The sequence below is a fragment of the Haemaphysalis longicornis genome, unplaced genomic scaffold (assembly GCF_048455015.1).
Source record: "Haemaphysalis longicornis isolate Haplotype H1 unplaced genomic scaffold, Haemaphysalis longicornis Haplotype H1 scaffold_5, whole genome shotgun sequence".
In the NCBI taxonomy this organism is placed as follows: Eukaryota; Metazoa; Arthropoda; class Arachnida; order Ixodida; family Ixodidae; genus Haemaphysalis; species Haemaphysalis longicornis.
In genome coordinates, this window is record NW_027526385.1 from 247688 (window position 1) to 274957 (window position 27270).

General features: G+C 47.6%; 1 protein-coding gene across 2 annotated transcripts in view; it reads right to left on the reverse strand.

Moving 5' to 3' along the window:
* Positions 1-15511: 15511 nt before the first annotated feature.
* The window catches only part of LOC144137751 (epsin-2-like), a 40488-nt gene continuing 28729 nt past the window's right edge, over positions 15512-27270 (reverse strand). Inside the window, exons 8-10 of one of the 2 annotated variants that reach the window (XM_077669692.1) lie at positions 21809-21943; positions 19961-20128; positions 15512-16322 (exon numbers count right to left, since the gene is read on the reverse strand). In XM_077669692.1, coding sequence (XP_077525818.1) covers positions 16033-16322; positions 19961-20128; positions 21809-21943 — 593 coding nt within the window. In that variant the 3' untranslated portion in view covers positions 15512-16032. The remainder of the gene's footprint in view (positions 16323-19960; positions 20129-21808; positions 21944-27270) is intronic. The other variant, XM_077669693.1, reaches the window with a different exon arrangement.

The window sequence follows — 27270 nt, forward strand, 5'->3', positions numbered from 1 at the left end:
ATTTCGCTGCTGCTCTGGCGAAATGAGTTCAAGTCGTACATTATAGTCCATACAGCGGTGGCCCCGCCGACGGCCACGTATATATACGGTCACTTTTCGCGTTTGATGTTACACAAGCTAATTGGTGAAACTTGCACTAAGTGACACAAGGCGAAGCTGGAGGATTTCTTTTTATGTAAGCACTGAATGACACACTAGTTTATTTATGTGTTCCGTCGTCGCTTCTCACTGTGGCAGTAGTAGTCATCGTCATATCCATCTATCTTCCGCATGCATGACTGGCTGACCCGGATCGTTTTGTCCGCAGGCTTTCCCATTCCTCCAAGAGTGGAACGCGTCGGCACGCGCTAGAACCGGCTTCGCGAGCTGGGCGTCTGCGAGCTGTCTTGTGCTCTTCCTTGTGCCGCGGACGCACGTGACTGTTTCCTTGGTATTTTTGCGAGTGCCACGCGCAAGCCAGGACGATGCCGGACGCTCATCGCAAAACGCGTGCGCGGTAAACGGCGCGAGTAACTATGACACGATGTTTTCTGACGCCGCCGCACACATTACGGCGATCATTAAAGTCTCTTTCACTTCACTTCACTCATTACGGCCAGCAACAACAGCTCTGCTGTTGTTGCTGGCCGTCAATCTATGCGCACGGAAGGGCACTCGTAAAAACTTATGCGGAATTTAAGAGCATTAAATGTATTTAATGTCAACACAAACACCAATCCAAAGTAGCAGCCCATGGGCTGAGGTGTTGCACTACTGAACACGAGGCAGCAGGTTTCCCGGGCATACCAGTTTTTGTGAAGGAGGTGGAAAACACAGCTGTCCGTGAGCAAGTGATCTTGTTGTTGATTGAACACTTCCAGGTGGTATAAGTTTATTCATTGCCCTCCACCATGGCATGCCTCATATTCATGGTGCTGCTTCAGAACACTATACTACAAACTTATCTTTTGGGTCTTAACACCAGCAACATTTAAATGAAACACCTTTGACATTGTATAACTGTTCTTGAATAATTATTAATTTTATAATGAGCACAATAGCAGTATTGTCGTAAAAAAAACTGCAGCTAAATTATAAATTGTAATTGTTGTATGCTAGTAACATGTTGCAAGAAAATCGAAAATGTAATAGTTATATCCGTTCGCTCAACAGCTGTACCTGTCCCATGAACCTTCAAATGCTGATTAGTCTCATGGCCAACACATGAGCCATACATGCAATTATGTTCCCAACAGGACTAAGCAAACACACAACATAAAAGAAAACACATCAGGCATTGGGAAGAAACATTTAAAATTGACTCACTTTATTTGATCGACAACCGGTACATTTTGCTTTTATAGCCCACAAAAGACCATTGCCAGCACTGCATTAGGGCTTAAGAACTCTTCTGCAGTTGGCTTTGGCAACAAGCAGAATGCACCATTATGTACTGGAAACACACATGACAAGCCACAGCTTTGACCAGCCCATTGGTTGCACTGGGTGTGAAGGGATAAAAAGGAAGAACCATGCCAAATGCTTTAATGTATGCACGTTGATCAAACATTAATTCAGAGTGTAGAAAAACATCCCTTCCAGCATGTTCAGCTGATCAACCAATTTGTGACAGCCTTATCGAAGTGAAGGCAAGTACGAGTGTGTGGCAAGATTTCAATGTGGGCTTTAAGAACTGTAGGTTGTCTATAGGCTGTCTGCAGTCATAATTACTATTCTGCGCCAAACACCCTAGTACACTGAGCGCAGTGAACTTCAGCAATGAAAGTAGTCATAAGTAATTTTTATCGTATGTTGATCGTTGCGAATCCTAGTAAACCGTTACAAGCACCTGGCATGCTGGCAAGAGAGAGGTAGAGAGAGTAAAAGACTTTTGAAAGGAGAAGAGGCCAGCCTGAGAAACTGAACTTGGGCCTGCTACTTAAATCCCGCTGGGGCAAGGAAGGTACTGAATACTGAGGGTATGAGAAATGACAGTGAAATCAACCAATGAACTTTGTACACTTAAAGCATGTATAACATGCAATGGGGCGCAGAAACAGACTAAATCACTGTATAATTCGCATAACATATTTACCGACCATAAAAAAAAAGTTTCGCAGTTCGTGAAATTTCACCACCTAGACCCAAAAGTCCAGACAGGACAAGCAGCGATTTGACAGCTCGATCTTGCTTCTTCGTGTCAGCCCACATGCCCAAAATCTTTCGTTCAGACAGAGGGTAAGCATTCAAGCGTAGTAAGGCTGCTTCAAGGTCTTTTCACCCACTAGTATACCTTGGTCAAACACTATGCAAATGATCAATTGTCTCTGTACAGCCTTACACAGAAGGCAGTCTGGGCTGTCCTCGCGTCCGATTGTGTGCTGATACTTTCAGGTCAATGCTACTTCAAGCCGCAGCCTGTGTAGCAAGGTTTCATTGACTTCTGTGCAGTTGAGGGGCATGAGCAAGCCAGAACCTTTGCTTGGGATCAGTCCTGGGGAGCTGTTCCTGTCAATTTTGTGGGTCAGACCAATGCAAGGCAGCAGCTTGTGCACGGGCTCTGTAGAGTACTGCGTTGCTATCTTGTCTTACGATGGGTGTAGCCAAAAGAGGGTATATCTTTTAGCAGGCACAAGGCAGCATTTCCTTCCCAGAAAATTAGTTCTATAATTGTAATTACACTAGCTAGTTTCGAATAATTCTTGCCAACAAAGAGCACGACTACCAAGTGTAACAAAGGGAAGAGACAGCAACGACTTCCAACTAGTGCCTTGTTTGAAACCTATGACCCATATAAATACCACATGCGCTTAATAACATCAACATAGCAAAAACAGCACAACACCATGCTGCAACTTTTCTGCTACGACCCACATCAGCACTGCCAGCTTTCAGGTCCGCAACCTCGTTAAACTCAGTTTCCCCTTGAGGACATGATTTTAGCGCTAAAGGCGACAGACACACTTTACTGGTGCTTGCATCTGTCAAACACCAGCAAACATCAGCTAATTTGAAATGATACGGGGAAACTTGGAAGCTGGCACAACTCAGTGAGATGGGAGTGGCAACAAAAAATCTGTGCACAGTACAGCCCCTGTTGCGGCATTTTTCAGCACGGCGACAGTTGTCACACCGCCCTTGTTAACCTATATTCGAATCTCCTGATACTATGGAGAGACTTGTTGCATCGGTGGCACACTGGAATTACCACTGTGTCGAATCATGGAGCCTGCCAGTCGCCATTCGAAGTATGTGAGTCTGCCGATAGAATTTTTTTCTGGCAACTGTTTCCTGCTGCTTCCTGCTGGCACAACCATTCCATACCACGCAGACAAACAAAATGCACGCAGGCCGCATGCAACAGGCATGTGTTTGCGTTGTTGTGTGGGAAGCAGGTTTGCCAACGGGTACCAGTCAGCTGGGCAGTAGCACCCAGTGTATGCTTAGATGCAGATACCTAGCGGGTCCGCCTTGGTTCATTCCACAGAGGCAAAAGCAACGGTTTCTCAGATGGTGCTTTTCAATGGCGTCAACTATGCATTGCACTAAACAAATAGACAGAGAAATATTTTATGGATTTGCGAGCAGAAGGATGCTAGGGCGTCTACCCCGTGAGAGCCGTTCTTAGTCCAACTGCACTGAAACCCACAAGCGCCGTCAAAGTCGCCCACCCCGGACTTCCACTACAGCCTTCACCATGGCTAGAGTTACATCTGGATTTTTGAAATTATTAGTAACGATTAATTATTAACAGTGACTTCACGGCTAGTCAGTGAGTGGAAGTGTTTTGGTTTGTTGGGTAAAAATCAGAACAGACTGCTTTCACCATGTGTTGTGAAGTGGGCGTGACAGTGACCCTGGCTCGTCAGTGAGCAGAAGTGGTTTTGCCGGTTGGGTAAAAATCAAGCATGACTGCGTTGAGGAGCAGATGAAGAGTGGAGCACGTCAGACATACTTTTAGCCTGTGCGATCCGAGTACGTGCTTTGTGCCATTGAGAAATTTAGCAGGTATATCCCCTGTATTACGTTTTTTGCAAGTTTGTCCAACATATCTTTAGACGCAGCGTTAAATCATCAATTCCTTTTAAAAGCAACACGAAGCCAGCAGGTGAGAAAGAAAGAGGTATGTTAGTAATACCAAAGGAAATTCAGGCTATTAGCAATGGTTCAGAACGACATGCAAACAATCTTTGCTAGCATGCACAGTAGTTGACGAAATACTGCAGGGTAACAGCAGCCCATGCACGCGTGATTGCAAAGAGGGTTATGGCATGTACAGGTAATAGTGTAAGGTTGATTTAGTGCTAATATGCTGCATGCACACGTAAATAAAAATACCCTGCAAAAAAGATGAACAAGACAACTGAGGTTAGAGCAAATAGAAACAACAACTACGCAGAGTCACCTAGATGGTATGCTTAGAATGTCGATATAACACTTCAACACAGCACGTAGCACCTGTTATTGCTGAAGCCACTGACGCATCACCTAGCCTGTCATAAATGGGCACGATCACGTACGTTTGGCGACATCGTAAATTTTGGAGCACACGAACACAACACACACGGAAAATGCCACAGTAACTCACGACAGGTATCCGGCGCATTTTTTGGCCACGCTTGTAACGACAGGGATCATGGCAAGTTGAAGCGCACGAACGAAAACTCGCTGTCACTGCGACGCACCATTGCTAACTGATGGGGCTCTAGATTATTCACGTATACACTCCTGCAGCGACACGAATCTGGACACCTGCAAGCCGAGTACGGAGCAGTATCAAAATATTTGCCTCGCGTTGTGATACCGACACAACACCGTGTATAACGATGACTGTGATGATAGCATCGATGACTGCGGCGCCAGCAGCTTCACAGAAACAATAAACATCTGGAAAACTACGACGCACCACACACATCGGTCACGTTTTGAAGGCAACACGGTGCTTCGTACCTTACTGCACATTTTGGGGCAACATTTGGTTCTGATACGTACATATTTGATATGAAAACATTGCGCTCTGAGCAAGCGCTGACCAGCACTTCGCGTTGCTGCCACGAATAGTCATCGGACTTTGAAGACTGTGAATTACTGCAGAAGATACAAGCGCGGAGACACAGGCTTGGAACTGAACACCTCATATGAAACGAAAACACAGCGCAGCACCGCACCACTCGTGAGCGACTCCACACAACGCCGACTCTCGTACATTCTTGCTTGCCTCGGCTGCCTCGGCACCGCGCGAAGCCAGAATATTTGAAACAGGCCAACGGAACAAACTCGGAACAGGCGTACCACGGAACAGACAAGCCCGTACTAGAGTGAACTCTACCCGTACGTACGCCAGTACGAGGCCGAAATTCGCTCTTCGATGGAATTCGGCCTCTTCTCCATGCCGCTCGTCCGTGGGTCATCCGTAAAACCCGTGGTAAATCTATAAAAAGTGCTTCGTTTACACAACTTCTTCTACGCGAGTGTCAAAAACAATAACAAACTCGAGTTTCCCAGAGAAAAATATAATGCAAACATCTACAAAGCATGTCTATAACGTCACGGTAACTAGGTGACGTCATATTAAACAACAATAAACTCAGGCTAAAAATAAATCTTGGTATTGTAATATTAGTGTGTCACTGCCGAAAATATATGCAATACTATTAAAGTAATTGCAGTGTAATGCAATTACGCAATTTTTTTGTTGACGTACGTCACTTCCGTGGGGCGCAGCAGCCAATTCGGGGGGAATCGGCCCGGAAGCCCCGGGTTGCAGCAGACGCAGCCTTCCGGCTTACCGGCACTAGAGTTCCTGTATATAGCTCCCGCAGGGAGCTAAGAGTTGCGCGACCGACCGCCATCTTTGTTATCCGGATTGCTGCGGGAAAGCCGCCCGTCGCGAGTGAAGGAGCCTCGCCGCCACGCTTCCGACGGCGGCCGACGCGCGGTGGGGGCGCTTCGGTCGGCGGCGCCTTACGGCGGCTACGCTGGATTCCTGGGCGGGGCGCGGTGCCGCCCGCGTCGGTGGCTGCGGCGCAGCCGTAGTTGGGGCTTCTCTGCGCGGCATGGATAACCGGAGTGTCGCAATCACGGCGGCGCGTGGAAAAGGGTCGCGCAACTCTTAGCTCCCTGCGGGAGCTATATACAGGAACTCTAACCGGCACTGCCGAGTAGCGACATCTGGCGAATTTGTCGCAAAGCAAATGACACAAACGTTTGTCGCCAAGAACTGTTCGCTTACGCTTGAAATGGCTTGAATCTTAGACGTCTTAGATTGAACTCTCACAATACAATAATTTTTTTTTTTAAAAAAGAGCCGTATACTTCTACTGTAGAGCTTAAAAAATCGAAAACATGACGTTGACGCCGCCATCTAGTGGGAAGAATTAGGACCAAATATTGCATTAACCAGAATTCACGCCACCGCTAAATATTTCGATATAAAATGAGTAAGATATATTGTAATGATTCCGCAGTTACCTATATTACCTTGCCCAAGACGATTTTGAAAGCATAAAATAGCTATGCTAGTTCATAAAGGCATCTGAACCATTGGAAGCGTGGGAAGCTGGAGTAGGGGCGGAAATTTTGCTCGCTCATTCTAAAAAAAATTGTCATTTATCGTGCTCCTGATCATCATTTAGCAAGAATGTATCAACTAAGATTGCTTGCATGAAGCGCAGAGCACAGCGCATTTGCTGTGCCGTAAAGTTTCGGAAGAACGCCCACCCAAATTTAAGCACAGTGATATCAAGTGAAAAATATTAGATGGGCGAAATTTCGGGTCAAGCGCGGAAAGGACAAATAAGTGACCGCATCTACACATGAAGAGATGATTCGGGTTTGTTTTGTTCACTCATCGGCGCTAAAGCAATGGATTTTACGGGGTGGGCGCGCGTCTTTCAGTAAATTGAATATTTCACCCGTAAAAGGGGGTGGGCGATGTTTCGGGGGAGGGCGTTCACTCGGAACTTTCCGGTAATCTAATCAAAACGCGAGCGTACATTTCGCCGGCGCAGGGGGCTCGCTACTACAGTCGGTAGAAATTCTAGCCTCTGTATCGCTATGTAGCGACGGTAAAAATAAGTTACCGTTCACGGAAACTCTCGCGCATGCAAGGTCGACTTCCGCAATCACCAGTATCTCCTGCTCAAAGTCCGTAAAGACTGAAAACGTAGCTTTAAAAAAAAAAAGGACGTCGTCGTCTCATGTGCGACCCACTCGCTGAAGTAACCATGGTAACGACGACGCTCTAAACCAAACCGCCGCCGTCAAAAATCGCGGACATTCCGGCGGCCAACCATGAAATGAGTGCTTCGCCTCGGACGAGGTCGGACTATGTCGTCATCGCAAGCCGCCGAGCCAACAAATAGTTCTGTCTCGTCGGGGTAATAACTTTTGTTAGCGTGAGCGAATATGCTTACTATTTTTGGACTTGTTTCTACAAGAACTATAGAGTAGATTTCTGACACAAACAAAAACACTTTGAAATCCATCTCAGGCCCCCTTTAAGTTGTCACCGAGTGTAGCTGTTCCCCGTCCAGCTCTAGGAGCGACTGGCCCGCTTGCGTGTAGAGAAGGCGGCGATCATGTCCTGCCTTGCGTTCTGCGATGATGTCTCTGAGCGGCGGGATGCGGTGCAACTCCTCGACCCGGGTATGGCGGGGCAGGCTCGTTATCACCCGAAGACATTCCCGGTGCAGTCTTTCCAGCTTGTCGTATTGCGATTTTGTGTGGTCAAAGCACACAGCTCCGTTGCAAGCTTCTTACGATAGTACTGCCATTGTGAGGGTACGAGCTTAGGGTTCCTATTAGGGTTCCTATTGTCACTCCTAGGGTTCCTATTATCTTAGGGTTCCTATTGTCACTCCAAATCTCAAAGGTGCGTCCCTCCAGGAATGATCTGACAATGTTGAGGATGCGGGCCCCTGGCTTCGTTTTCTTCCAATGCGGAGATTACTGCATCCTGCGCGTTACGGCATCGAATGCCTTCCACAGGTCGACGGCTACCAGTATGCCAGGAATCCTTTTAGATGCGAATCATCTCATGCGCAGGGCTGTGCCCCTCCCTCCCTCGTTTACCACCGTCCGCACTCTACTGCGCATGCGCATCTCTTCAGCCCCGTCAGCGTTTGGGCTGACGTCAGCGCAGTCGACTATAAAAAGATAGTTAGGCGGCACCCGATTTCGATCCCACGACTCTCTGGCCGCAACGGGAGGTACGCGGCGCTCTTCCCACTGCGCTACAAACCGAGACGCGAGCATGTGCTACGAACGAGCCTTATGTCCTTCACTCATTCAAACTACGTCAAGAAGCTACTGATACAACGAAGGCACGAGAAGCTGAACGTCAACGGAAACGACAAACTGAAAACTAATGGGAACTTCAGTCGACCCCATGGCTGCTTCGCATACTAGGTACTCAAGGTTCCCCTACGCGAAGATGGTGTAATTTTTTTTTCCTTTCTGCTTTTAAAGACAATGACGGAGCAAAAAAAGGCTGTCCTGTGTGCAGATGAATGTTCAGAATCCTGTATAACCCGGGTCGAAGTAGGGTGCGTTCTGTGCCTCTTCAAGGTAGTAGTTGAGCCGGGTGAGAACCATCCGCTCCAAGAGCTTGCCAAGTGTTGAGGTAAGCGAGATGGGCCTCAAGCTACTGATGCCGATGGCTGGCTTCCCTGGCTTGGGAATGGGGCTCACCACGGAGTGCTTCCATTCAGCAGGAATTTCGCCTGACAGCCACACCTTATTAATTCCTTCAAGTAGCTGCATTTTCCCGTGTTCATTAAGGCTGCGCAGCATCTCCCGGGTGATGCCATCCTTTCCTGGTGTGCTATTGGTGTTGACGGATTCGAGAGCCATCACTAATTCTTGCATTGTGAAAGGAGACTCAATATCTTTTTCAGAAGTGGGTGCTGTGCATTGATAAATTCTGGGATCTGGTGGCACTGCTGGCTGCAGGAAGAGCGTCTCTGCTGCCTTTTTTTCGAAGTCAGATGCCGAATCGCCAGTCGCTAGCCTGACATTTTTGACGGTTTTACCAGTCTTGCGGTTGCCTGACATAGCCTTGTAGGTCTGCCAGAGCTTCCGCCTGCCAGTCTGTTTATTGAACGAGGCACAGTGGTTGTGCCATCGTTCCCGAGAGAGCATTTTGGCGTAACAGCGTGCTTGTGCGGTCTTATTGCACACTTCGACAAGGTCGGCATGCCGTTTCCCCCTGTCAAAGTAAACTGGATGCAGCTGGCTACGGTGTCCCAAAGGTTGAGAAGGTACTTGTCGGGTGTAGGAATATGTTCATCCACCTCAATCTCTCTAGTGGCTTGCCGGGCAGCTCTGCAAAGCCTCTGAAGAAACAGGACGTTTTTGTCGCAAGCGTCAAAGCCAGATCGAAACGTGTCCCAGTTGACAACTGTGGTCATCCGTTTTTTCCGCCCTGTGGCTCGTACTTCAAGGTCAATCCAAATCGGATAATGGTCGCTACCCATTCCGTCGGGACCGCACCTCCAGTCCTTTACAAGCCTGACGTTGTCCAAGTCAGATCTGGTATGGTGTCGTGCTGCCTGGAGTGAAGTGCACGGTGAGTAGGATAGTCTGTGTCATTGGTAAGATACTCAAAAAAAAGCAAGTTTTTGATTACACAAGCATTTGTCAAATGTCAGCACGATGTTGTGCCGAGGCTGTTGGGCTCTGTGCTGAGCCAACCAGGTATGTGCTGCGATGTGGGCTGGCTATGTACAGGGAAGATGTACTGATGAGGGTGCTTTGAGGAGCTGGAAAAGGAAGCTGATGACGATGGTCAGACTCTGCTTGGCTTGCCCGAGCTTCTACACATTCTGTGCTGGGAGTTACCTTTGTAATCCTTGTAAATAGCTTTGCAAATAGAATAAGTTTCTCCATGACAATATACAAAATACTGATAGAAAACGAGCTCCTTCAGGTTCTTGGTACTTCATCCATCCTTTGCACATCCTTTGATGCACATTCGAACATACGTGCAGTGGACCTAACATGGTTTCCAACTTAGGCATTGGACGTACAGCTGTATTCAGACAGCTATGGTTTGTTGCGCAGCTGGTACCACTGCCACCCATATGAATCGGACACAGTTGCAGTAATCACACCTGTACAAAAATCGTGCCTTCCCTTTTCTTTTCATCATAAAGAGTTGATCCTCTCTCTTCTCACTGAGCCTCAAAAAATGACGACTTCCATTTAATGAGCAGTTCCTCTTCAAGCACTCAACTAGGTACAAAATATTCCACCAGCATTTGTGACAACTCGAATGCTTCAGAATTCACATCACCAACTTTTCTGCAAGCTGGATTACACAGCTAAACAAATTCCAAATTGTCAGAACAAGTCACTGGGCAAACGAAAAAACAAATTACTTGAAAAGGCATAAAATGCGATGCACCCAGACTTTCCAACAGCTTGCAGGCACCACCACCCAAAGATTCTCAAAAGTCAGCATAAGCACTCAAGCCTGCTTTCACAAGCTGACGATGATAATAACTTTACTTTGCCCAAAACTGGGTGAAAGGAGGAAAGCTCCCTCTGTTGATAAAATGCAAGCCAGCTACTTTACTGCAGCAATATTCTGCTCCAAGATAAGTATAAGCCCGGCACTTACGGTGAGATGCCGAATGCCGATTAAACGTGCCAATATGCACTCACTGCCTCTTAACCGATCTAAAAGATACCAAACCACTGTTATTTACAGAAAGAATGTGCACAATTGAGCTAAGAGAACATTTTACTGTAAAAAGATCACAGGTCTTGAACCCAGGCCGTTCACATCAAAACTTGCGATTCTGCCCTTAGGCTACCGAGGACAAACAGCAGAGTTTTGTAATTGTAGGTAAAAATAATAAGAGGCGGGTTCCAGCAGACCAACTCGATGGTGCTGGGTGCGTACAAGAAGTGTGGGGCCTGAATCCACAGGGGAACGGAATCTCACTCTACTGTGTAGTGTACAGGTCACAGCTTCATCAGATATTTCCAGTAATTTGACCAACAAGATGCGATTTATGACCTGTTTCTTGCCCTTGCAAAGGTCAGTGCTTCGAAACACGAGTAAAAAGTGGCTGGCATGAAGCCCGGCAACAATGCGTCACCTTGTGTAGTCTGACTCACACGTGTGCAGGATCTAGTTTTTTTTTTTTTTTTTGCACAATTTGTGTATCAGCTATGACTGCAGCAGTTGTTGATCAAAGGGAACAAACAACCAACTCCTGTGACAACTTGTATCAAGGCAAACCTTCTCAAATGCATGAAAACGAATCACCTGAACTCATTTATTTTTTCAAACAGCGGGTTGGCCTCCCATTGAAATTTTTGCAGAGTAATACGGCAGTAGCTCCAAGATGGTGATAGTGGGTCAATTAAAAGACCGGCTTCCTGTAGGGAATATCTAATAATAATAGTAGTAACATTATTCATACTAAAAAGCAACTACACCCACCTTTAATAGATCGGGAGATATGGTACAGTTAAACCTCGTTATAACAAGACGGGGTATGACAAACTATTGAATACATAACAATATCCAAGTGCCAAGAAAATCCCATCGTTATAACCGATAATTGTTATAAGCAGGCGGCGAAATAAAACTACGGAACAGAGCTCAAAAACATTTTATTCGCATGCCAGAAAGGTCGTACTACTACTAATTTGCGGAAAAGAAGCCACAGTCGGTCACCTATGTCTGCCGCGTGTGAAGCTAGCGCAAATCTTTTCCAAGAGCATCTGTAGGTGGGTGCTTGAACTAGCTGCGGTAAATGCCCTTGGCGGAAACAAAGTCCCCGAGGGACTGTGCCACGCATTGGGCTTCCTACGAAGAAACTACCCGAGTAGGCTGTGCAACCGCGTCGTTATAGTCATCACTGTTGCACTTTTGGTGCACAATATAACCGGATTCAATCGTTATATCCGATATCACGGCACTGGAGCATTGTAATAAGCGGTTTATTTTACCATAAAAAGAATACAAAAATTGATGGTGCCATAGCTGTTCATCAATATATCCGATATATTGTTATAAACGGTATCGTTATAAGTGGACTAGAGTGTATAACGAGCAAATCGTACTTCCTCTTGGAAGTCCCCATAAAAACCAAATTATCTAAAACCTCGTTTTAACGAGCTAAACTTTGCCCGTTATGGGATATAACAAACAAATTTCGTTACGAAATAAAATTGAGCCATTTTCACGACTGCCAACACAGATTTGAGGCAGTGCACAATGTGACAACTGCACTCAGAAGTTCGTCCATTGTGCATCCTCAAGCAACGCGCTCAAAGCTGAACTGCGTGCCATGTGCCCGCTGTGCTGCAAGAAACTCTATGGCTCCCATCTCCTCTCGCTGCACACGGCACGCAGCCAGTGCACGCGGCATGCACGGCTGCCAGCTACGTTGCGCCTCGTTGACTGTTGTTACTCGCTGACGTGTCGCAGGAGCCGCGTTGTTAAAGTTGGGTGCGCGTTTTTTTTAACCGCTTCAGTCTTATCTTTTATCGTGCTGCACACGATTTGAGCAACATGACTGTGCCAGGCGGGAGGTGAAAGCGATATAGAGGGGCTATAACACTAGACCAGAATGCAGCTATGATAAAAGCTGCCACGTCAGGCAAGAAGCTGAGTGAGCCATCGTTTACATCTGGAAGATGCATCGATGTCCAATTACGTACTTCTTTGCAGTTAAGACTGTTTGAAATACGAGTTATTTAGATCTGCAATAAAATAGGTGAGTGACTTTTCCTTTTTATCCCCGGAATGTGGCACTTTTGTTGTGTACCACCATGCAGCAACATGCAATTTCGCCCGCTCTTTGTTTAGGGTAAGTGCAGTGCACAGTATTTCCCATAAATGCTGCTATGGCTATAACGCAATATTGGTTACAATGAGCAAATCAAGGCGCTCCTTCAATTTCATTATAACGAGGTTTAACTGTATTTTCACCCCCACAAAGGCCACAAATATAAAGCGAACTTGTGCAAATATTTCAGACCTACATCATTGAAAAGCAAGTCCAAAGTTCCAGTTGGAATTATTCATTCATGAGCGTCACTTATAAGGAGGAGAAAAAGTGTACCATGCCACACTCAACACAATGTCTCTCTTTGGAAAAGGCCACGCACTGTGGGACAGAGCACCAGGCAAAGTTATGGGACACACTACATAAGCCAGAATGACTCACCCCACCAACAGAACAGCGCATTTTAATTTATTTATTTACTTATAATGGTCACCAGCCTTGGAGGCCAACAGACCGAGATGTTTTCCAGCCACAGAGTTGACAGTATGTTCCACAACATTTTATCTTAGCACTGGCCTGCATTGCAACAGAAACAAGCACATGCAAAATTCCTCAGCTTTTTTTAAACTCAAGAACAAAATGTAAAAATAAATTTTCTCTACAGCACTCACTAATGTACACACTATTATTATGCATACAGTAGTACATGGAAAAAAATCGAATGATTCAGTTTTATTCGGGACTTAATATGGGCAAAAAAAAATTACCTAAGCACTTCTGTATAAAATCTATATTAAAACTCTGTAAAAGAAAAAGCCATCATCTTGAAGAAAAAAAATCTTACAAGGATTTCTTAAGGCTGCTGGTGTTATAACAAAGTTCTTCATGCATGACACATAGCCATTCTATTGTAATGTTACAAAGCTGCTGTTTCATAAAGGAATTCTACAGTGCAGTGAAAAAGGATCCCGTGGTAAGACCCATGAGACGGCAATCATGACAGCCAAAAACATGTCTCCAAGCTTTGTTCAGTGACCCCTGCACCCCCAGGTCTTTTCGTTCCTCTCTGAGAAAGGAGGAGCTCTTAAGGGAGACCCAAGCCAGACATTTTCCACTGCACAGACCCTTCCATACACCCAGCAAATAACTCCTCCCATTCATCCCCTTCAAACCATTCTGCACGCACTCACGCACATTCACCATTCCACAGCTTTCTGCAGGCTTACAGCACCTTCCCAAGGGCCCATTCACCCCTCTAGACATTCACCCCTCTAACCACACTCCCTCGAAGCTAGCACACCACAAACATGGCCCCACGCATCTGCAAAGCCCACTGCCACTACTACACACCACTTCAGTTGTTAGTTCCAAGTTTCCGCGCACAAACATGCTAAAATGACGACAGACCTCATACGCACAGCAAGGAGTAACAAAGGGACTCTTCTTCTAGTCATACAACACTGCCTTGGCTCGAAACCTCATCAGATAGAAAGGCAGGTAGTGCATGGCCCAAGTAGTAAGTCTTTTTAAAACTAGGAACGGGTAGTCGCAGTATAGACAAGATTTATGCCGGCACATTCAAGCCAAAAGAAAACAAAAGTGGATCCACTTCACACACACAGCCAAAGCCCTCACAAAAGCAACATTGTATGGACAGAAACAGATAGTCAGTTCACCTCCCACACCTAACTTGGCTAGACTGTGCCATTACGGCCCCGAAAATTAAAACATCTCGTAGCTGGTGTTAGGGGTGGGGTCTGCCGTAACAGGATAAAAAATGCTGGACTCAGAAAGCATAACTAGTGAGAGCCGCAAGTTCACCTCACCCTCTTCCCCCCTCTCAAGGGAGCATCCTCTTAAATTTACCAAACGTTGTCATCAAGCAAACCTTTATGCGCGATGCAAATGCAAATGGTTCCATTTGGCCCAATTGTGTTTTCGCCAGATCCAAATGGCCCTCCAATTGTTTTTTTTGCCTGGGCTACTTGGTAAACTGCAGCACTTGAGAGACAAGAATGGCTGCATGTACATTCAAGGCTGGGCAAGAAACACTCGCACTGATGAATGCGCCCCTCGATGACTGCTTCCTGGCCATACGGGTGCCGTAAAAGCTGATTTAGTGCCAGGTAAGCTTTGCTGTGCACAAATGCTGGCTTCTCAGGGTCTTTCATAGCCTTTTATAGTCATCTGCTATGCTGGGCAAAGGCAAGGCCATCTGCATTACAAACAGTCTCTGCCGTCCAAAGGCTTCTGTGTTTCTCGCAAGCTGTAGTGGCAACTCGGTGACACAGACATCACCAGGCACCTTCACAATTTAGGCCACCAATATAGTTCACAGGTGGTGTAGTTCTTTTGCAACACCAGGTGCAGCCCCTTACACAGCAGGCCATTGAGAAAATGGTCACAAGCACGCCGTAACAAGCTCTCAACACCGTCTAGGGTGTGTGCAAAGCTAGGGTCACCCGCTCTTCCAGCGTAAACAAAAATTTATCTGCAGTAGTTGCAACTTCGACGAGAGGGAGAAACCTCCCCCAAACGCAATTTCTGCCTTCGCTTGCTAGTTCCCATGCCAGACAGGAGGGGACATAAGACCGCAATGCCGGCAGCGCCCGACACGGACCCTTTTCACTGCCGCTCTCTCGCCCTAGCGCGCAACACGAGCGTCCAGGAACAAAGGACCAAAACGGGGGAGAAAAAGAAAGATTGCACAAACAGGGCTAGTTGAAATGCACCACTCCCCCCCCCACCCCCCTGCTTCTCTTGTCTCTGCAGTCAACTCTCCAGTGTAACACTGAGATGGCAGCGCACAGCAGTGCACCCAACAGTTTGCAGGGGCAAATGTCATTAGGATGCGCACTTGTCCACTCTCCTGAAAAAAGTGTCACCCCAGAGGGGGCGAGAATCTGAACGATCTGCGACGCAAACGGACAAATGAACACACCGGACTTAAAAGCACTTTTTCCGATCTCACTTTTCCATGTGCTTGCCCTCCTACAGGAATCTTCCTCTCCCACTGCCTATTTCACGCCCGAAGACGGAGTTTAATTCAATTTCAGCCCCTACGGTTCCTTCGACCCCTATATGTACAATAAATCAGAGGTAACCTAATCCTCACAAGAGGGGGTCGAGAAGGCGCATCCCCGGCCTGCTCCTCGACTTGCCACGCAACTCGGGGAAGCGGGGAAGAAATGCACAAGAATGCTGCCAAGCACAGGGTTGAGGGGGAGGAGGGAGACGCCCGTGTCTTCGCGGAGGGTCTCCGTAGCAGAACGGAGGAGCCCCGCACTGTGGAGGGGGGGCCTCCTCTTCAGAGGAAGGGGTTCTGCTGGGCGACGGCCGCGGTGGGGATGAAGCCGCAGCGCGGAGGGGGAGGGCCCTGGGGCGTCAGGGTGGCCGCCGCCACGGGCGAGACGGGTGGGAAGGCGCTGTTCTGCAGCCGCAGCTCGTTGATGGTGGGCGGCTTGGTCGCCTGGAAGGGGTTGCTGGCGGCGGCACCAGCGGGGCTCGTCATCAGCCCGGGGGGCGAGGGCGCAGTCAGCGGCGACGCAAACGGGTTCGGGGCCGGAGACACGGTCGTGGCTCCTCCCGCCAGGGGGCCTGGGGGTTCCCGTGGGAAGAGCAAGAGGGGGAGAGAAAAAAAAAGAGTTAACAAGTACATCAGAAACTCTCCCTGGTCAAGAACCAGTTTTTGTGTGCAATAATATGACCAGACCTGTTCAACATAAGCGGTCGTGCCCTAAGAACTCAATTAGCAAGCTGAAAAATACGCTACCACCCCTGAAAACTAATTCTTAATAGACGCAATGCAATGTGTGGCTCAGGCTCCCCTGGAAATCAGTGCCAGTGGCCAGTATGAAGCAACCATGCTCTCTTTCCATTGCTGTGGCCTGGTACTGCGCCCAGGTGGCGAGGTTCGGTGACCTATCATTTTCTTAACTTCAAGGAACCTTACTAACGTAATAATTACAAATGAATTAACTATCAGCAGAGATTCAATCACACCACCCACCCTAAATGTACTTAAATCCTATTCAGGGCAGAAATTTGGGCTAGTTGGTGATGGGACTTCGACATGGTAAAAAAGCGCACTAAAACGAGGACACAAGAAAAAGGCGGTGACACGGAACAAGCGCTAGTTTTTTTTTTTTTTTTTTTTTTTTTTTTTTTTTTTTTTTAGCGCTAGACATCAACTAAGGCTTTATTCACAAGAAAGGCTATATATACACACATACAAATGCGCAGAAACGCATAAAGATACACAGGGCGCGGCTTTCACAGAACATGATATTGACGCTGTAGATAGGCTTTCTCTTTTGTGTGCAAGGCCAGCGACGGAGTGCTCACGCAGTCATCTTTTTTTTCCTTGAAAATACAAAACGCCTCAAAGATTTCCCTTTGTAGTTGCGTCCTAAAGCTGCGCAGGACGCGGGTATTATGAAAGTCAGGCGTGCAGGTGCACCGCCGGCAGTGATCTGCGAAATGTCCTCCCCCCACCAATGAGTTTACGGCTGCACGGTGCTCTCTCAGTCTATCATTAATGCAGCGTCCCGTCTGGCCGACGTAGCATCTTCCACAATCTAGTGGGATCCTGTATACCACACCTACTTTACATTCCATAAATAAAGCGTGTGGCGTGCTTAGTTGTGCAGGCAGCCTTCCCAGCTTCATTATTCACGGCTTTGCACATGCGTGCAAGCTTTCCTGGGGCCGAAAAGACAACCTGGGTGCCGCACCTTCCCGCCACTTTTTTGAGCCGGTGGGACAGGTTGTGCACGTACGGCACGATCACGGGCCGCACCTTCAAGCGTTCGTGTTGATTGGCTCTGGGCTGGTTCTCTGAATTTGCTTCTTTTATCAAGCTTCCAGCTATGGAAGCCAGCAATTCTGCTGGAAAACCAGCATTGCTCAAGCGTCGAGCTTGGTGCTGAAGGCGCTCGTCCCGTGTCACCGCCTTTTTCTTGTGTCCTCGTTTTAGTGCGCTTTTTTACCATGTACTTAAATCCCACAGACAGGTTACCGTGCCCAATGTTGTTGAAACAAGGTTAGCCACATCAACTAGAGAGTTCTGTGTGGAGGCAGGTGTAGAAATGATGCCTGGAGAGAGTGCTTTGCTTCAAGAGACTAATTTTGCTGTAACGGACACCTGCCTCCTCAAATGAAGCAAAGATTGCGCATTCATTCAGGGGATCTATTATTGTTACATGTGCACCTGAAACTAATGCCGACCCTCTGAGAACATGCGTCCAAAAATTGCTCAGCGTTAGAATTGGGTACCAACCAAAGCCAGGATAAAAACTGTGCGCACTGACACTGAAGGGAAACCATGGTCACACATTTGTGGGGGAAAAAAAAGTGAGTCCAGCCTAGCACAGGTCCCAAAATGCAAATGCAATTGAATAGAAGGCCATCATTTGTCAATGCAGGTGAAGGCAGCTACTCGACGTGTCAGTGAAGGTGCTTTCCTTTCGAACAGAGTGTGTGTGGTCATACTAGCCAGAGTTACTCAATATACACCAGTGGCAAAACTCCCCAGAGGCTCCCTGTATCAAAAAGCGGTCTGTGGTCAGCTCCCTGCCCCGGGGGCAAACAGGGGCAACCTGATTCGCCTGCCATGTGTCTACAGATAGTTGGAGTACTCAGCTACTTGCAACGCCTGCCATAAGCCATAAAAGATCGCCTGCCATGTGTCTACAGATAGTTGGAGTACTCAGCTACTTGCAACGCCTGCCATACGCCATAAAAGAAAAAGCCACAGAAACTTTAGTAGATCTTGCCAAATAAGGTGTTTCCTAATTTGAAAAGCAGGTTCCCTTACTAAGTTGTGTTACAGAGTAAATGTTTAGGAGAGTCGAGTCTTCATTCCCCCAATGCACCGCCAATAGACTTGGCCTTTATTTACTGCAAAGCAGAGGTGCTCCCATGACCTGTGTTCTGAACCAGTTTAGCAGCTGGCATGTATTGACCTGCACGGGCATGGAGGGGTTGGCCAGAGGGCATGGCCCCTCAGTAACACTGTTCAGTGTGCACCTTTTTCTCAGGTAACCGAACTCCCAGTTCCATGACATTTCCCTGATAAACTCCCTTTAGGAGGAAGGCGGCATACAGTACTCTGTGACAAGAGAATTCCAGCATCTACAAACAGTGAATCCTGGGCTGACCCTTGTACAAATCTGGTTTTCTTGTGTGTGGCTATGAAAACAAAAGTGCAAAAACTCCACCAGAATTGAATAAATACAGGGAAGAGCTTTCTCAGGAGCTATTTCCTATAAGAAAGAACAGCTGTGCTTGTTGTCATTGCCTTATGGACAGAGCAGTCCTTCCATCACCCTCAGTTAAAAACAATTACTTGCCACAGGTTGTTTGCACTCAAAATGCACTTAGACGTGAGCTGGTCTGACGCCTGGTTGTCAAGCCACACTCCTGTTGCACTGCTATTTTACTGCACAGAGCTGAAGTTGGCAACCAGTGCCTGCTTTTCCTTCTGCTTCCCCAGTCCCGTCACACTGTTGTTAGCCTAAACAATATTCCGCACAGCTGTTGTGGGCAGTCCAAAGTGGCCCAAAAAAAGGCATTCTGCATGAGATCTCCTCAACAGTAGCGACGGCAGCAAGCCAGCAAACTACTAGAACTGGCATACGTTGTTAGCCCAGCACAGGCACTACCTCAACAATACCCTACGCGCCTCATCCTCACCATCTCCGGCCATGGTGTGGTTCCCCTCCCTCGTGCCAAACCACATTTGGCCAGGACGCCTGCCTAGGCTGTCGCCCATCCAGCTCACAACTTCAGCACCATGCTTCCTCAATAACAGCAACTTCAAACTCGTCCCCACCGCAGCAAGGGATGGCCCTGGCTACCTCTGGTGATATTCCCTTCCAAGTAGGTACAAGCCCGGCACTTCCAGTGCAATGCAGAACGTTAATAAAGTGTACTGGTATGCCACCCTTCTTTATGAAAAGAATGTGCAGAATCAACCGATGAGAACATTTTACTCTAAAAAAAGAAAAAAGAAATCACACGTCTTGGAAAAAAATACTGGCATTGCTGGGGCCCGAACCCAGGACATGTGCTTCGAAACCCACAATTTCTACCCTAGACTGCCAGGACTGGACAGCTGTTTTAGCAGCTGCTCAAGCAGAACAGGAGGAGCGTTCCAAGCAAAGCAGTAGGTGGCGCTGGGTGCACACGGGGGCACGGAACCCCGCCTCTCGCCCCCTCAAACGGCCGCTACTCACCCGGGGGCGGCCGTGTCGTGACCAGGGCGTCCAAGTTCACCAGGTTCGAATTGGGGCCCAGGAAGCTCTCGGGGGTTTTCCTCTTGCTAAGCTCCTCCTCCTCCCCACCGGGCAACACGTGCCGCAGCCCACCCAGGGCCAACGCATCCCCCACCGCCCCACTTTGCTCTGAAGGCCACCCATTGCACAGGGACACACGACGGACGGGTTCAATCGGGACGCCGCATGTTTGCGCCAAGGAGGAAACGTTGCCCACAATTTCACGTCAACGAAGAAATGCAGAATATTAACCGCGATTTCGAAACAATTAGGAATGGATTGTTACCCGCGATTCAACACCAATGAAGAAATATTGCCCGCAATTTCGCACCAACCAAAAATATCCACAATTTCACATGAATTAATTTTGTAGCAAAAAAGAAATATTGTATCATGTTGACAAAGCAAAAAAATTTTTCGCATTGCACAGTGAGATTTGTTTGAAAATTTTCAGAATCAGATAACATTGCCAAGTATATAGCCAGTCAAAATCATCAATAAATGAAACACATTATCCCAAACACAGCAGTATGATTCATTGGCAGAAGTTCGAGAAAAGCATCATTCAGGACACGTTATTTTAGCAATGACAAATGAAAAATACGGCGCACACAATTGTTACCCCATGCACACAGATTACAATCGACGTGATTTTCAAAAAACGAAAGCACATCACCACATTGTTGCCAGCATTCACCCAAGAACGACACGAGTGAGCGCCGCAGATTGACGACGCGGTGCGATCGCAGTTGCCGCAGCAAAGGCAGGTGTGGCGGCCGTCACAGGTGACCGAAGCCATTCACCGATACGACGTGATCGCAGAGGATGAGGTGTGGTCGGTAGACACAAATGATGGGAGTGGGACATAGGGGGGGGGAGGGAGAGAAAAGAAACAAACACAAAACAAACAGATCAGACGCAGGACACCACACGAGGTGCAACGCTTAGAGTTATTCTTGCAATGAAGCTGCCCTGTTCGCAAGCTGTGGCCGTGCCATCAGTGCGTGCTCCACAAATCACCACGGCTGGTGACTGCAATGTCACTTTGCAAGTAATTTACAGCTCCTTTCATTCATGCTTCTAAACACATTTGACCACAAGAAGGCTGCCACAAAAGTGGTATTAATGTCAGGTATTCATCATTGCATTTAGTGCAGATGACCGTTACAGCAGGAACAATGAAAGGACGTCAAGCAAGACAGAAACAAGGACAAACATTTAGCACTCAGCGACACGTGTTTCAAGGTTATGCCTCACAACAAGCTTTTAGAGAGAACACAAAAGGGAGTTGCACAAACGGTGTAAACTCACATTTGCAACTTCCACTGCACAAAGTAACAAGGGCAGGAAAGGACAGATGAGCCAATCTGTATCGTCCCTTGTCGTTGCTACTTTGCGCAGTAAGCTTTCCAAATGCGACCCTGTCCTAACTCGCTCAGCTGTCCTTGATACCAACGTGTGCAGTGCCTATCGAGTCTGACCCATGCAGACAATGTGCGGTGGTGTTCATGACTACACTTGCTGCAGCTGAGATTTGCACATGGAGGAGGCATGAGTCTGCAGAGCCCACATAAGGGAGAACTTCCCTTTTTGACAAACTTGCAAAACATAAGCCAGGAAATGCCCCTACACTGTCCCGAATTCACCAGCTCAACAACAATAGCCTGGCACCCAAGTTTCAACAAGGAAGGGGGCGAGAGAAGAAAGCATAAGAAAAAAAAGATGTCGACCTAGAGCCTTGGCAAACGCAAACCCTTTCGACACCAGGGGGGGAGGAGAGTGTGGCTGGGGAAAAAATGTGCAACTAACCGGAGATTGGGCTGGTGGCGGCCGACCTCTTGCTGAGCACGTCAAACTCGTCCAGGTCGTTGCCGTTGGTGGTGGCCGAGGATCTCCAGGGGTCCTGGCTGCTGCTGCTGGCCCACGGGTCCCCCCCGTGGTTGGCTGCCAGACACACGGAAAGGAGGGCACCACGGTCACGCCCAGGAGACAAGACCCGTGGCATCCCCCCTCCCTCCACTCAAAGAACATTCTTGAAGAGTGACTTAAGTGCAGAGCACTTTAGGGGCTCGCGTTGTGGTCGTAGGGATCGGGCGGCAAGTGGAGCCCAGCGTACCGTCATAGCGGCGTCCCACAGAGGCTTTGAAAACCAAGCAATTTATACAGTCATAGCTGTTCAAAACTCACGAGCCACTGGCGCTTGTCATACATTTCTCCACTGTTTAGCGCAAAGAAAACTGCAGGTACATTTGAGGCAAAGTATACGTAACTAACCAGCAGGGCCCGTGTTCATTTAGCTAGGAATGCTCGTTGGGCTGGTTTTTACGGTGGTATGTGAAAAAAAAGCGGCAGTGCAAGAAAAAAATGGTGCGTTTGAAACCGCGGAGTAAGGGGCCGGGGCAGCAACAGCACATGCGGGATGAAAAGCAAGCACAAAAAAGAACAGAACTCCCGCTGGCGCAGTTTCAGGCGGAGGGCACGCAAGCACTGTGAAGGCGGGAAATTTGATTTGCATTGGACAAACCTCCATTTCATTCATCCAGTGAGGAGTGAGACAGGGCGGCCAACAAGAGCGTGATGGGTGGTAGCAGTGAGCGGATAACGGTGCTATACTCAGATACAAGTTAAGAACGGCAACGGAAGTTGCCACTGTGCCCTCATACTGTGCCTCATACTCCGCATGGTGCAAGTAGTGCGTTACTGGGAGTATCTTGTACATGATACGGGCAGTTTCAGTGATTTTTCGAATTTAATATGCTTATACATTACTGCAGCGATGACAAACAAACTACGTGAGAAAAGGCAGACAACATCACGCATTCATAGCAGTCTCCTTTCAAAACGCACGCACCCGCTGATATCCGGGTCTTTCACTTAGGCGGAGTGATACCGTACATGAGATATTGCCGTTCTTAAAGGGACACTGAAGTGATTTGTAAACAATGCGGGATTACGAGCGCAAACTGTAGTCCGGAGTCCCTAAGCCCTGTTTCGACCACTCTGTGCGCGTTTACGCGAATTTATTTAGTAGAAAAATCAATTTGAAAATGCTGTCCTCCTCTCTTTACGCTCGCCCATTTTCTGTGGCGTTTTCGTGTGACGTCAGCAGGAGAGGAGTGGACAATTGGCTGCGCTACTGCACGGCTCGCCGACCTTCCGCGACCGAGTCAGTCGGCCGACCGTTTAGTCCGCCGGCCGCCGACGGGTCGTCGCAATTCGCTCGATCAGTTGAAACTAAGCCACAACACATTTGGGAATGGAAGAATGCGCTTTTCTTTACTTCGTTAGTTTGTACTCTGTATCTAGCTCCAAGTCAAGGTCGCTTCACTCAAGCGCTGCACAAGCGCACATGCGACGCTTCGCTGACTGGTACGCCAGTAGGAAAATATAAGGCCTCTTGAAGGGGGAGAAGAGTGAGCGAAGTCAATATAGGTACTAAGGAAATAAAATCAGCTGATATTTTTACCGTACAGCGTAAAACTAGGGCGCGGGAAGCACTTTTTTGCGCTGGGCGAACAAGCAGAGCGGTCAGCAGCACGACTACGCATCTGCGAACGCTTTTCCGTCTACGAAATGCAATTGCTAGACGTGAGCTATTGTGGAAACTCGGGAGACGCTTACTGCACGAGCGCAATACAACAAATAGTCACCTAAGCTGCTTGAAATACTAAAAGGAAATAAAAGTGTAAACTGGTTATACATTATATACCTTATATTTTCCATCGCCGCCAGCGGCCTTCCGTGGCCTAGTCGTCTGGAGCGCTAGGTCTAGGTATGTCAACCCAAGTGTTTTGCCAGTCACAAGTTCGAATCGCCGCGGGTACATGCTTTTTTTTTTTTGTATGAGTTAACTTTTTCGTTTTTCGCCGATGTTTTCTATTCTGAGTTCACCTTTTTTGGGCCGCAACGTTCATTGCTCCACGAACTAGTCCACAGAACTCGCGCAGGCTGGCACTGGCGCGCTAGCGAGTTCTCGTTGGCGTGCTGTTGCCATAAGCACCGACTGCTTGCGGGCAGTGGGCACAGGCCAGAATCAACAGACCCTTGGACTGGTGCGAACACGCTTTTTACGATACAGGCATGAGCGAGGCAAGCTCCAAATATGGGGGAAAAGCGCATGCATTTGAGCGTCTGCGGGGACGCGGAGGGCGTTGATGCACTGCGTAGGCCTCAGATAGTGAATGCTACGATTCCAAGCCGTCCTGGGAGGCTTATCTTATGCATTTTACAGCCGACAACATGGCAGAAGCGCGGTACTACGATAACTGGGATATTAAGAATGCCCATCCAACGACGCCATCGAGTGTCAAACATGATGTTTTACAGACCGAAACCGAAACTTGTTTGATTTCTAACCTCGGGCATCGTCCAATCACGGCGCCCCCTCCTCCCAACGTCACAGCTTAGTTTGTGCGGACGCCGCAAACCGTGCATGGTAGTTTTTCTTCTTTCGCGCTTTGTAAAATAATTACCGATTTGTCAACCGGATAAACGATGAAAAGTGTGCTAATTTGAGCCAGTCTACACAGTGGAAGCAAAAACGGGAGCTTGACAAATTCACTTCAGTGTCCCTTTAACTTGTTCCCGAGTATACAGCCCATTATGGCAAATCACTCCTCTGCCCGTCTGACAGTTTCCACGTTGAGTGGAACGACTTTACTTTTATAGTCTGCGTGGCACCCTTGTGATGCGTGCACTACCATCACGCCATCCTTTGTGCATCCCAGTACTGTGCGGGGACCACCAGTGGGTGCTTCACTGGCACGTCGCAGGTCACAATAAGCAGGGGTGTCCATCTTCACTTATGGCGCAATAATGTGACAAGAGTGCGCTCCAACAGACCTGAACTCTTTCAAGTCACATGTGATTGCTCTGCCTCCCTGTCAGGACTGCCACAAAATTCTGAACCCAACCCTCTAAAGCCACTGCTAATTTCAAATTTCTGCGCCATTTCGCCATCCTGTGCCGTTCCAGGAAAATCTGTTGTTACTGAACAGTGGCATTATCGCGGTAATAATGCTTGAGATTGTGTGCCACATTGCAAGAAGTGCGCAGCTTGAAAGGTGCATCAGAAATGTGCCCGCAACAACACTGTGGTTTGTCCCTGAGTGCAGAACGGGGTGCACGCGTGTACAATCGGGGTTTGTGAAGTGAACTTTTAGACCCATTGCGATATTATAAAATGCTGAGTTTCCCATGCTTTGTTTCCCAGCGAGCTCATAAGCTTCGAGAATGGAACGATCTACTCGCTAGAAGTTGCGGCATGCACTGCATTGCCCCAATGTGTTCGGGGCAGCTGCTGATAGCGGGATCGGTTGCTGTTGCACACGATTAATAGTAAATGGTCTACGTGAGGTGAAAAAACTTTAATGGTAAACGTGAAATGGCTAAACATGGCAACGTTATTTAAATTACGATCGTGGTGAACAAGCATGTTGGGGATCGTAAAGGGGGTGAATGATTCGTCACCACCTACCTTGCTTATAGAAACTTTTGGCATGGATCTATTGATTGATTGTAGGGTTTAACGCGCCGACACAATGCAGGCGATGAGGCACGCCACAGTGGAGGGCTCCAGATTAATTTTGACCACCTGGGGATCTCTAACATGCATCGAAATCTCGCACACACGAGCGCTTTTGCTTTTTGCCTCCATCAGAAAAGTGGCCACCGTGGCCGTAAATTGAACCCGCATCCTCGTGCTCAGCAGCACAATGCCTTAGCCAATGAGCCACCGCGCCATGGATCTAAAACTCGTTCATACAATGGAGTCTGGGATTACAAGATATTTTCAGCCTTCACTGAATTAGCAAAGATGCCCTAAGGTTGCAGTGTTTTACAGTTTGATAATTTTAATGGCACATTATGTTGGCAATGCTGCAAGCATGATTGTTTTGCCTCAAGGAGAAGAGAATGGTATGCTAATGTTAATCAAGTTGTAATTGTGTAAAACAAGTATATATTCTGCTTTCAAATGGCATCTAATGCTTGCGATGTCCTGATATAACCTTTTGATACTGAACAGCCCCATGTACTAAGCTGTAGCTTCAGCAAGGTTGACACCCAGAAATCAGCTGAAAGTCTGTTGGTACACTGACATAAAAAAAAGACCATGCCTTACTCTTCATTTTTAAGGAAGCTATGTACTAGGAAAGCAATGCATTTGGGAGCAGTTTTGGAGCAGCGAAATCTCGAGTTTGGAGCAGAAGAACCTTGACTTGGAGCAGTTAACAACATTTATTATGTCACCTTATGTGCCCAAAAATCAAATTTTTGGCAAATCAGGGGGGGGGGGGGGGGGCACTTTTTAATCAGTTTTGAACGTACATAACACTGAAATAGCCTTTCAATATTGTTTGCTCTACCAAAGTATCACAAGGTACGAACTGCACTTCCTTTTTTACAAACCATTTTTAATCACTTAGGCTCTACGCATAGATAGCGTGGAGCACCGTTGAAAATATCCAATTGAAAAACTAGGCAATCGTAAGGCATTTTTTATTATCATGCCAATGCTTTAATTACCATTTTTGTAATCCCAGACTCGGCTTTAAGCACAAGTGTAGAGCTACGGCAAAAGTTGCGCAAAGCGAGGTGACAGTCGTCGCAACCCAACAGCTTTCCCATTTCAATCCCCAAGATGCACGTTCACTAGGATCGTAATTTGAGTAATGTTGGTATATTTAGCCGCCTCTCTTTTGGCATTAAATTTCACTGCAGATAGATGAACTACTATTACTAGCGTGCAATAATAGCCCGTCCCACTATCGGACACTGCTTGAACACTTTGCGGCGATGTGGCCTGCACCGCCCCTTCTGCTGTGTCGACCGTCCCATTCCCATCGCTCGCAAGCTCATTGTCGAAGGCAGCAATAACTCAGCGACCACAATGAGTCCGAAATTTCACTTCAAGTACGCACCACGCCTCACACTCAAGGCCAACACACGGCAAATTCGCGGGCACCCCGTTGTTTTTGGAAAACTCCTTTCGAGTGGCGCAACTTTCCGTAACAGATCAAACAACTACATGTACCCACCCCCATAGCCAAGAACACGGTAGAAATCTTCGAAGAGTGCTCTGCCTGACCTAGAGTGAACTAGCCTGAACCATGAGCAACTGCTTTGCCCGCCAGCCATGTTTTTCAATCTTCTCCACACCAAGATGGCGGCACCCAGTGATGCCGTTTTGGAGATAAGTCACTCCAAAAATTGCAGTTTTTTATTCAACTTAAACAAGTTTTGTCGCCTCAGTAAACATAAGTATTTTTATA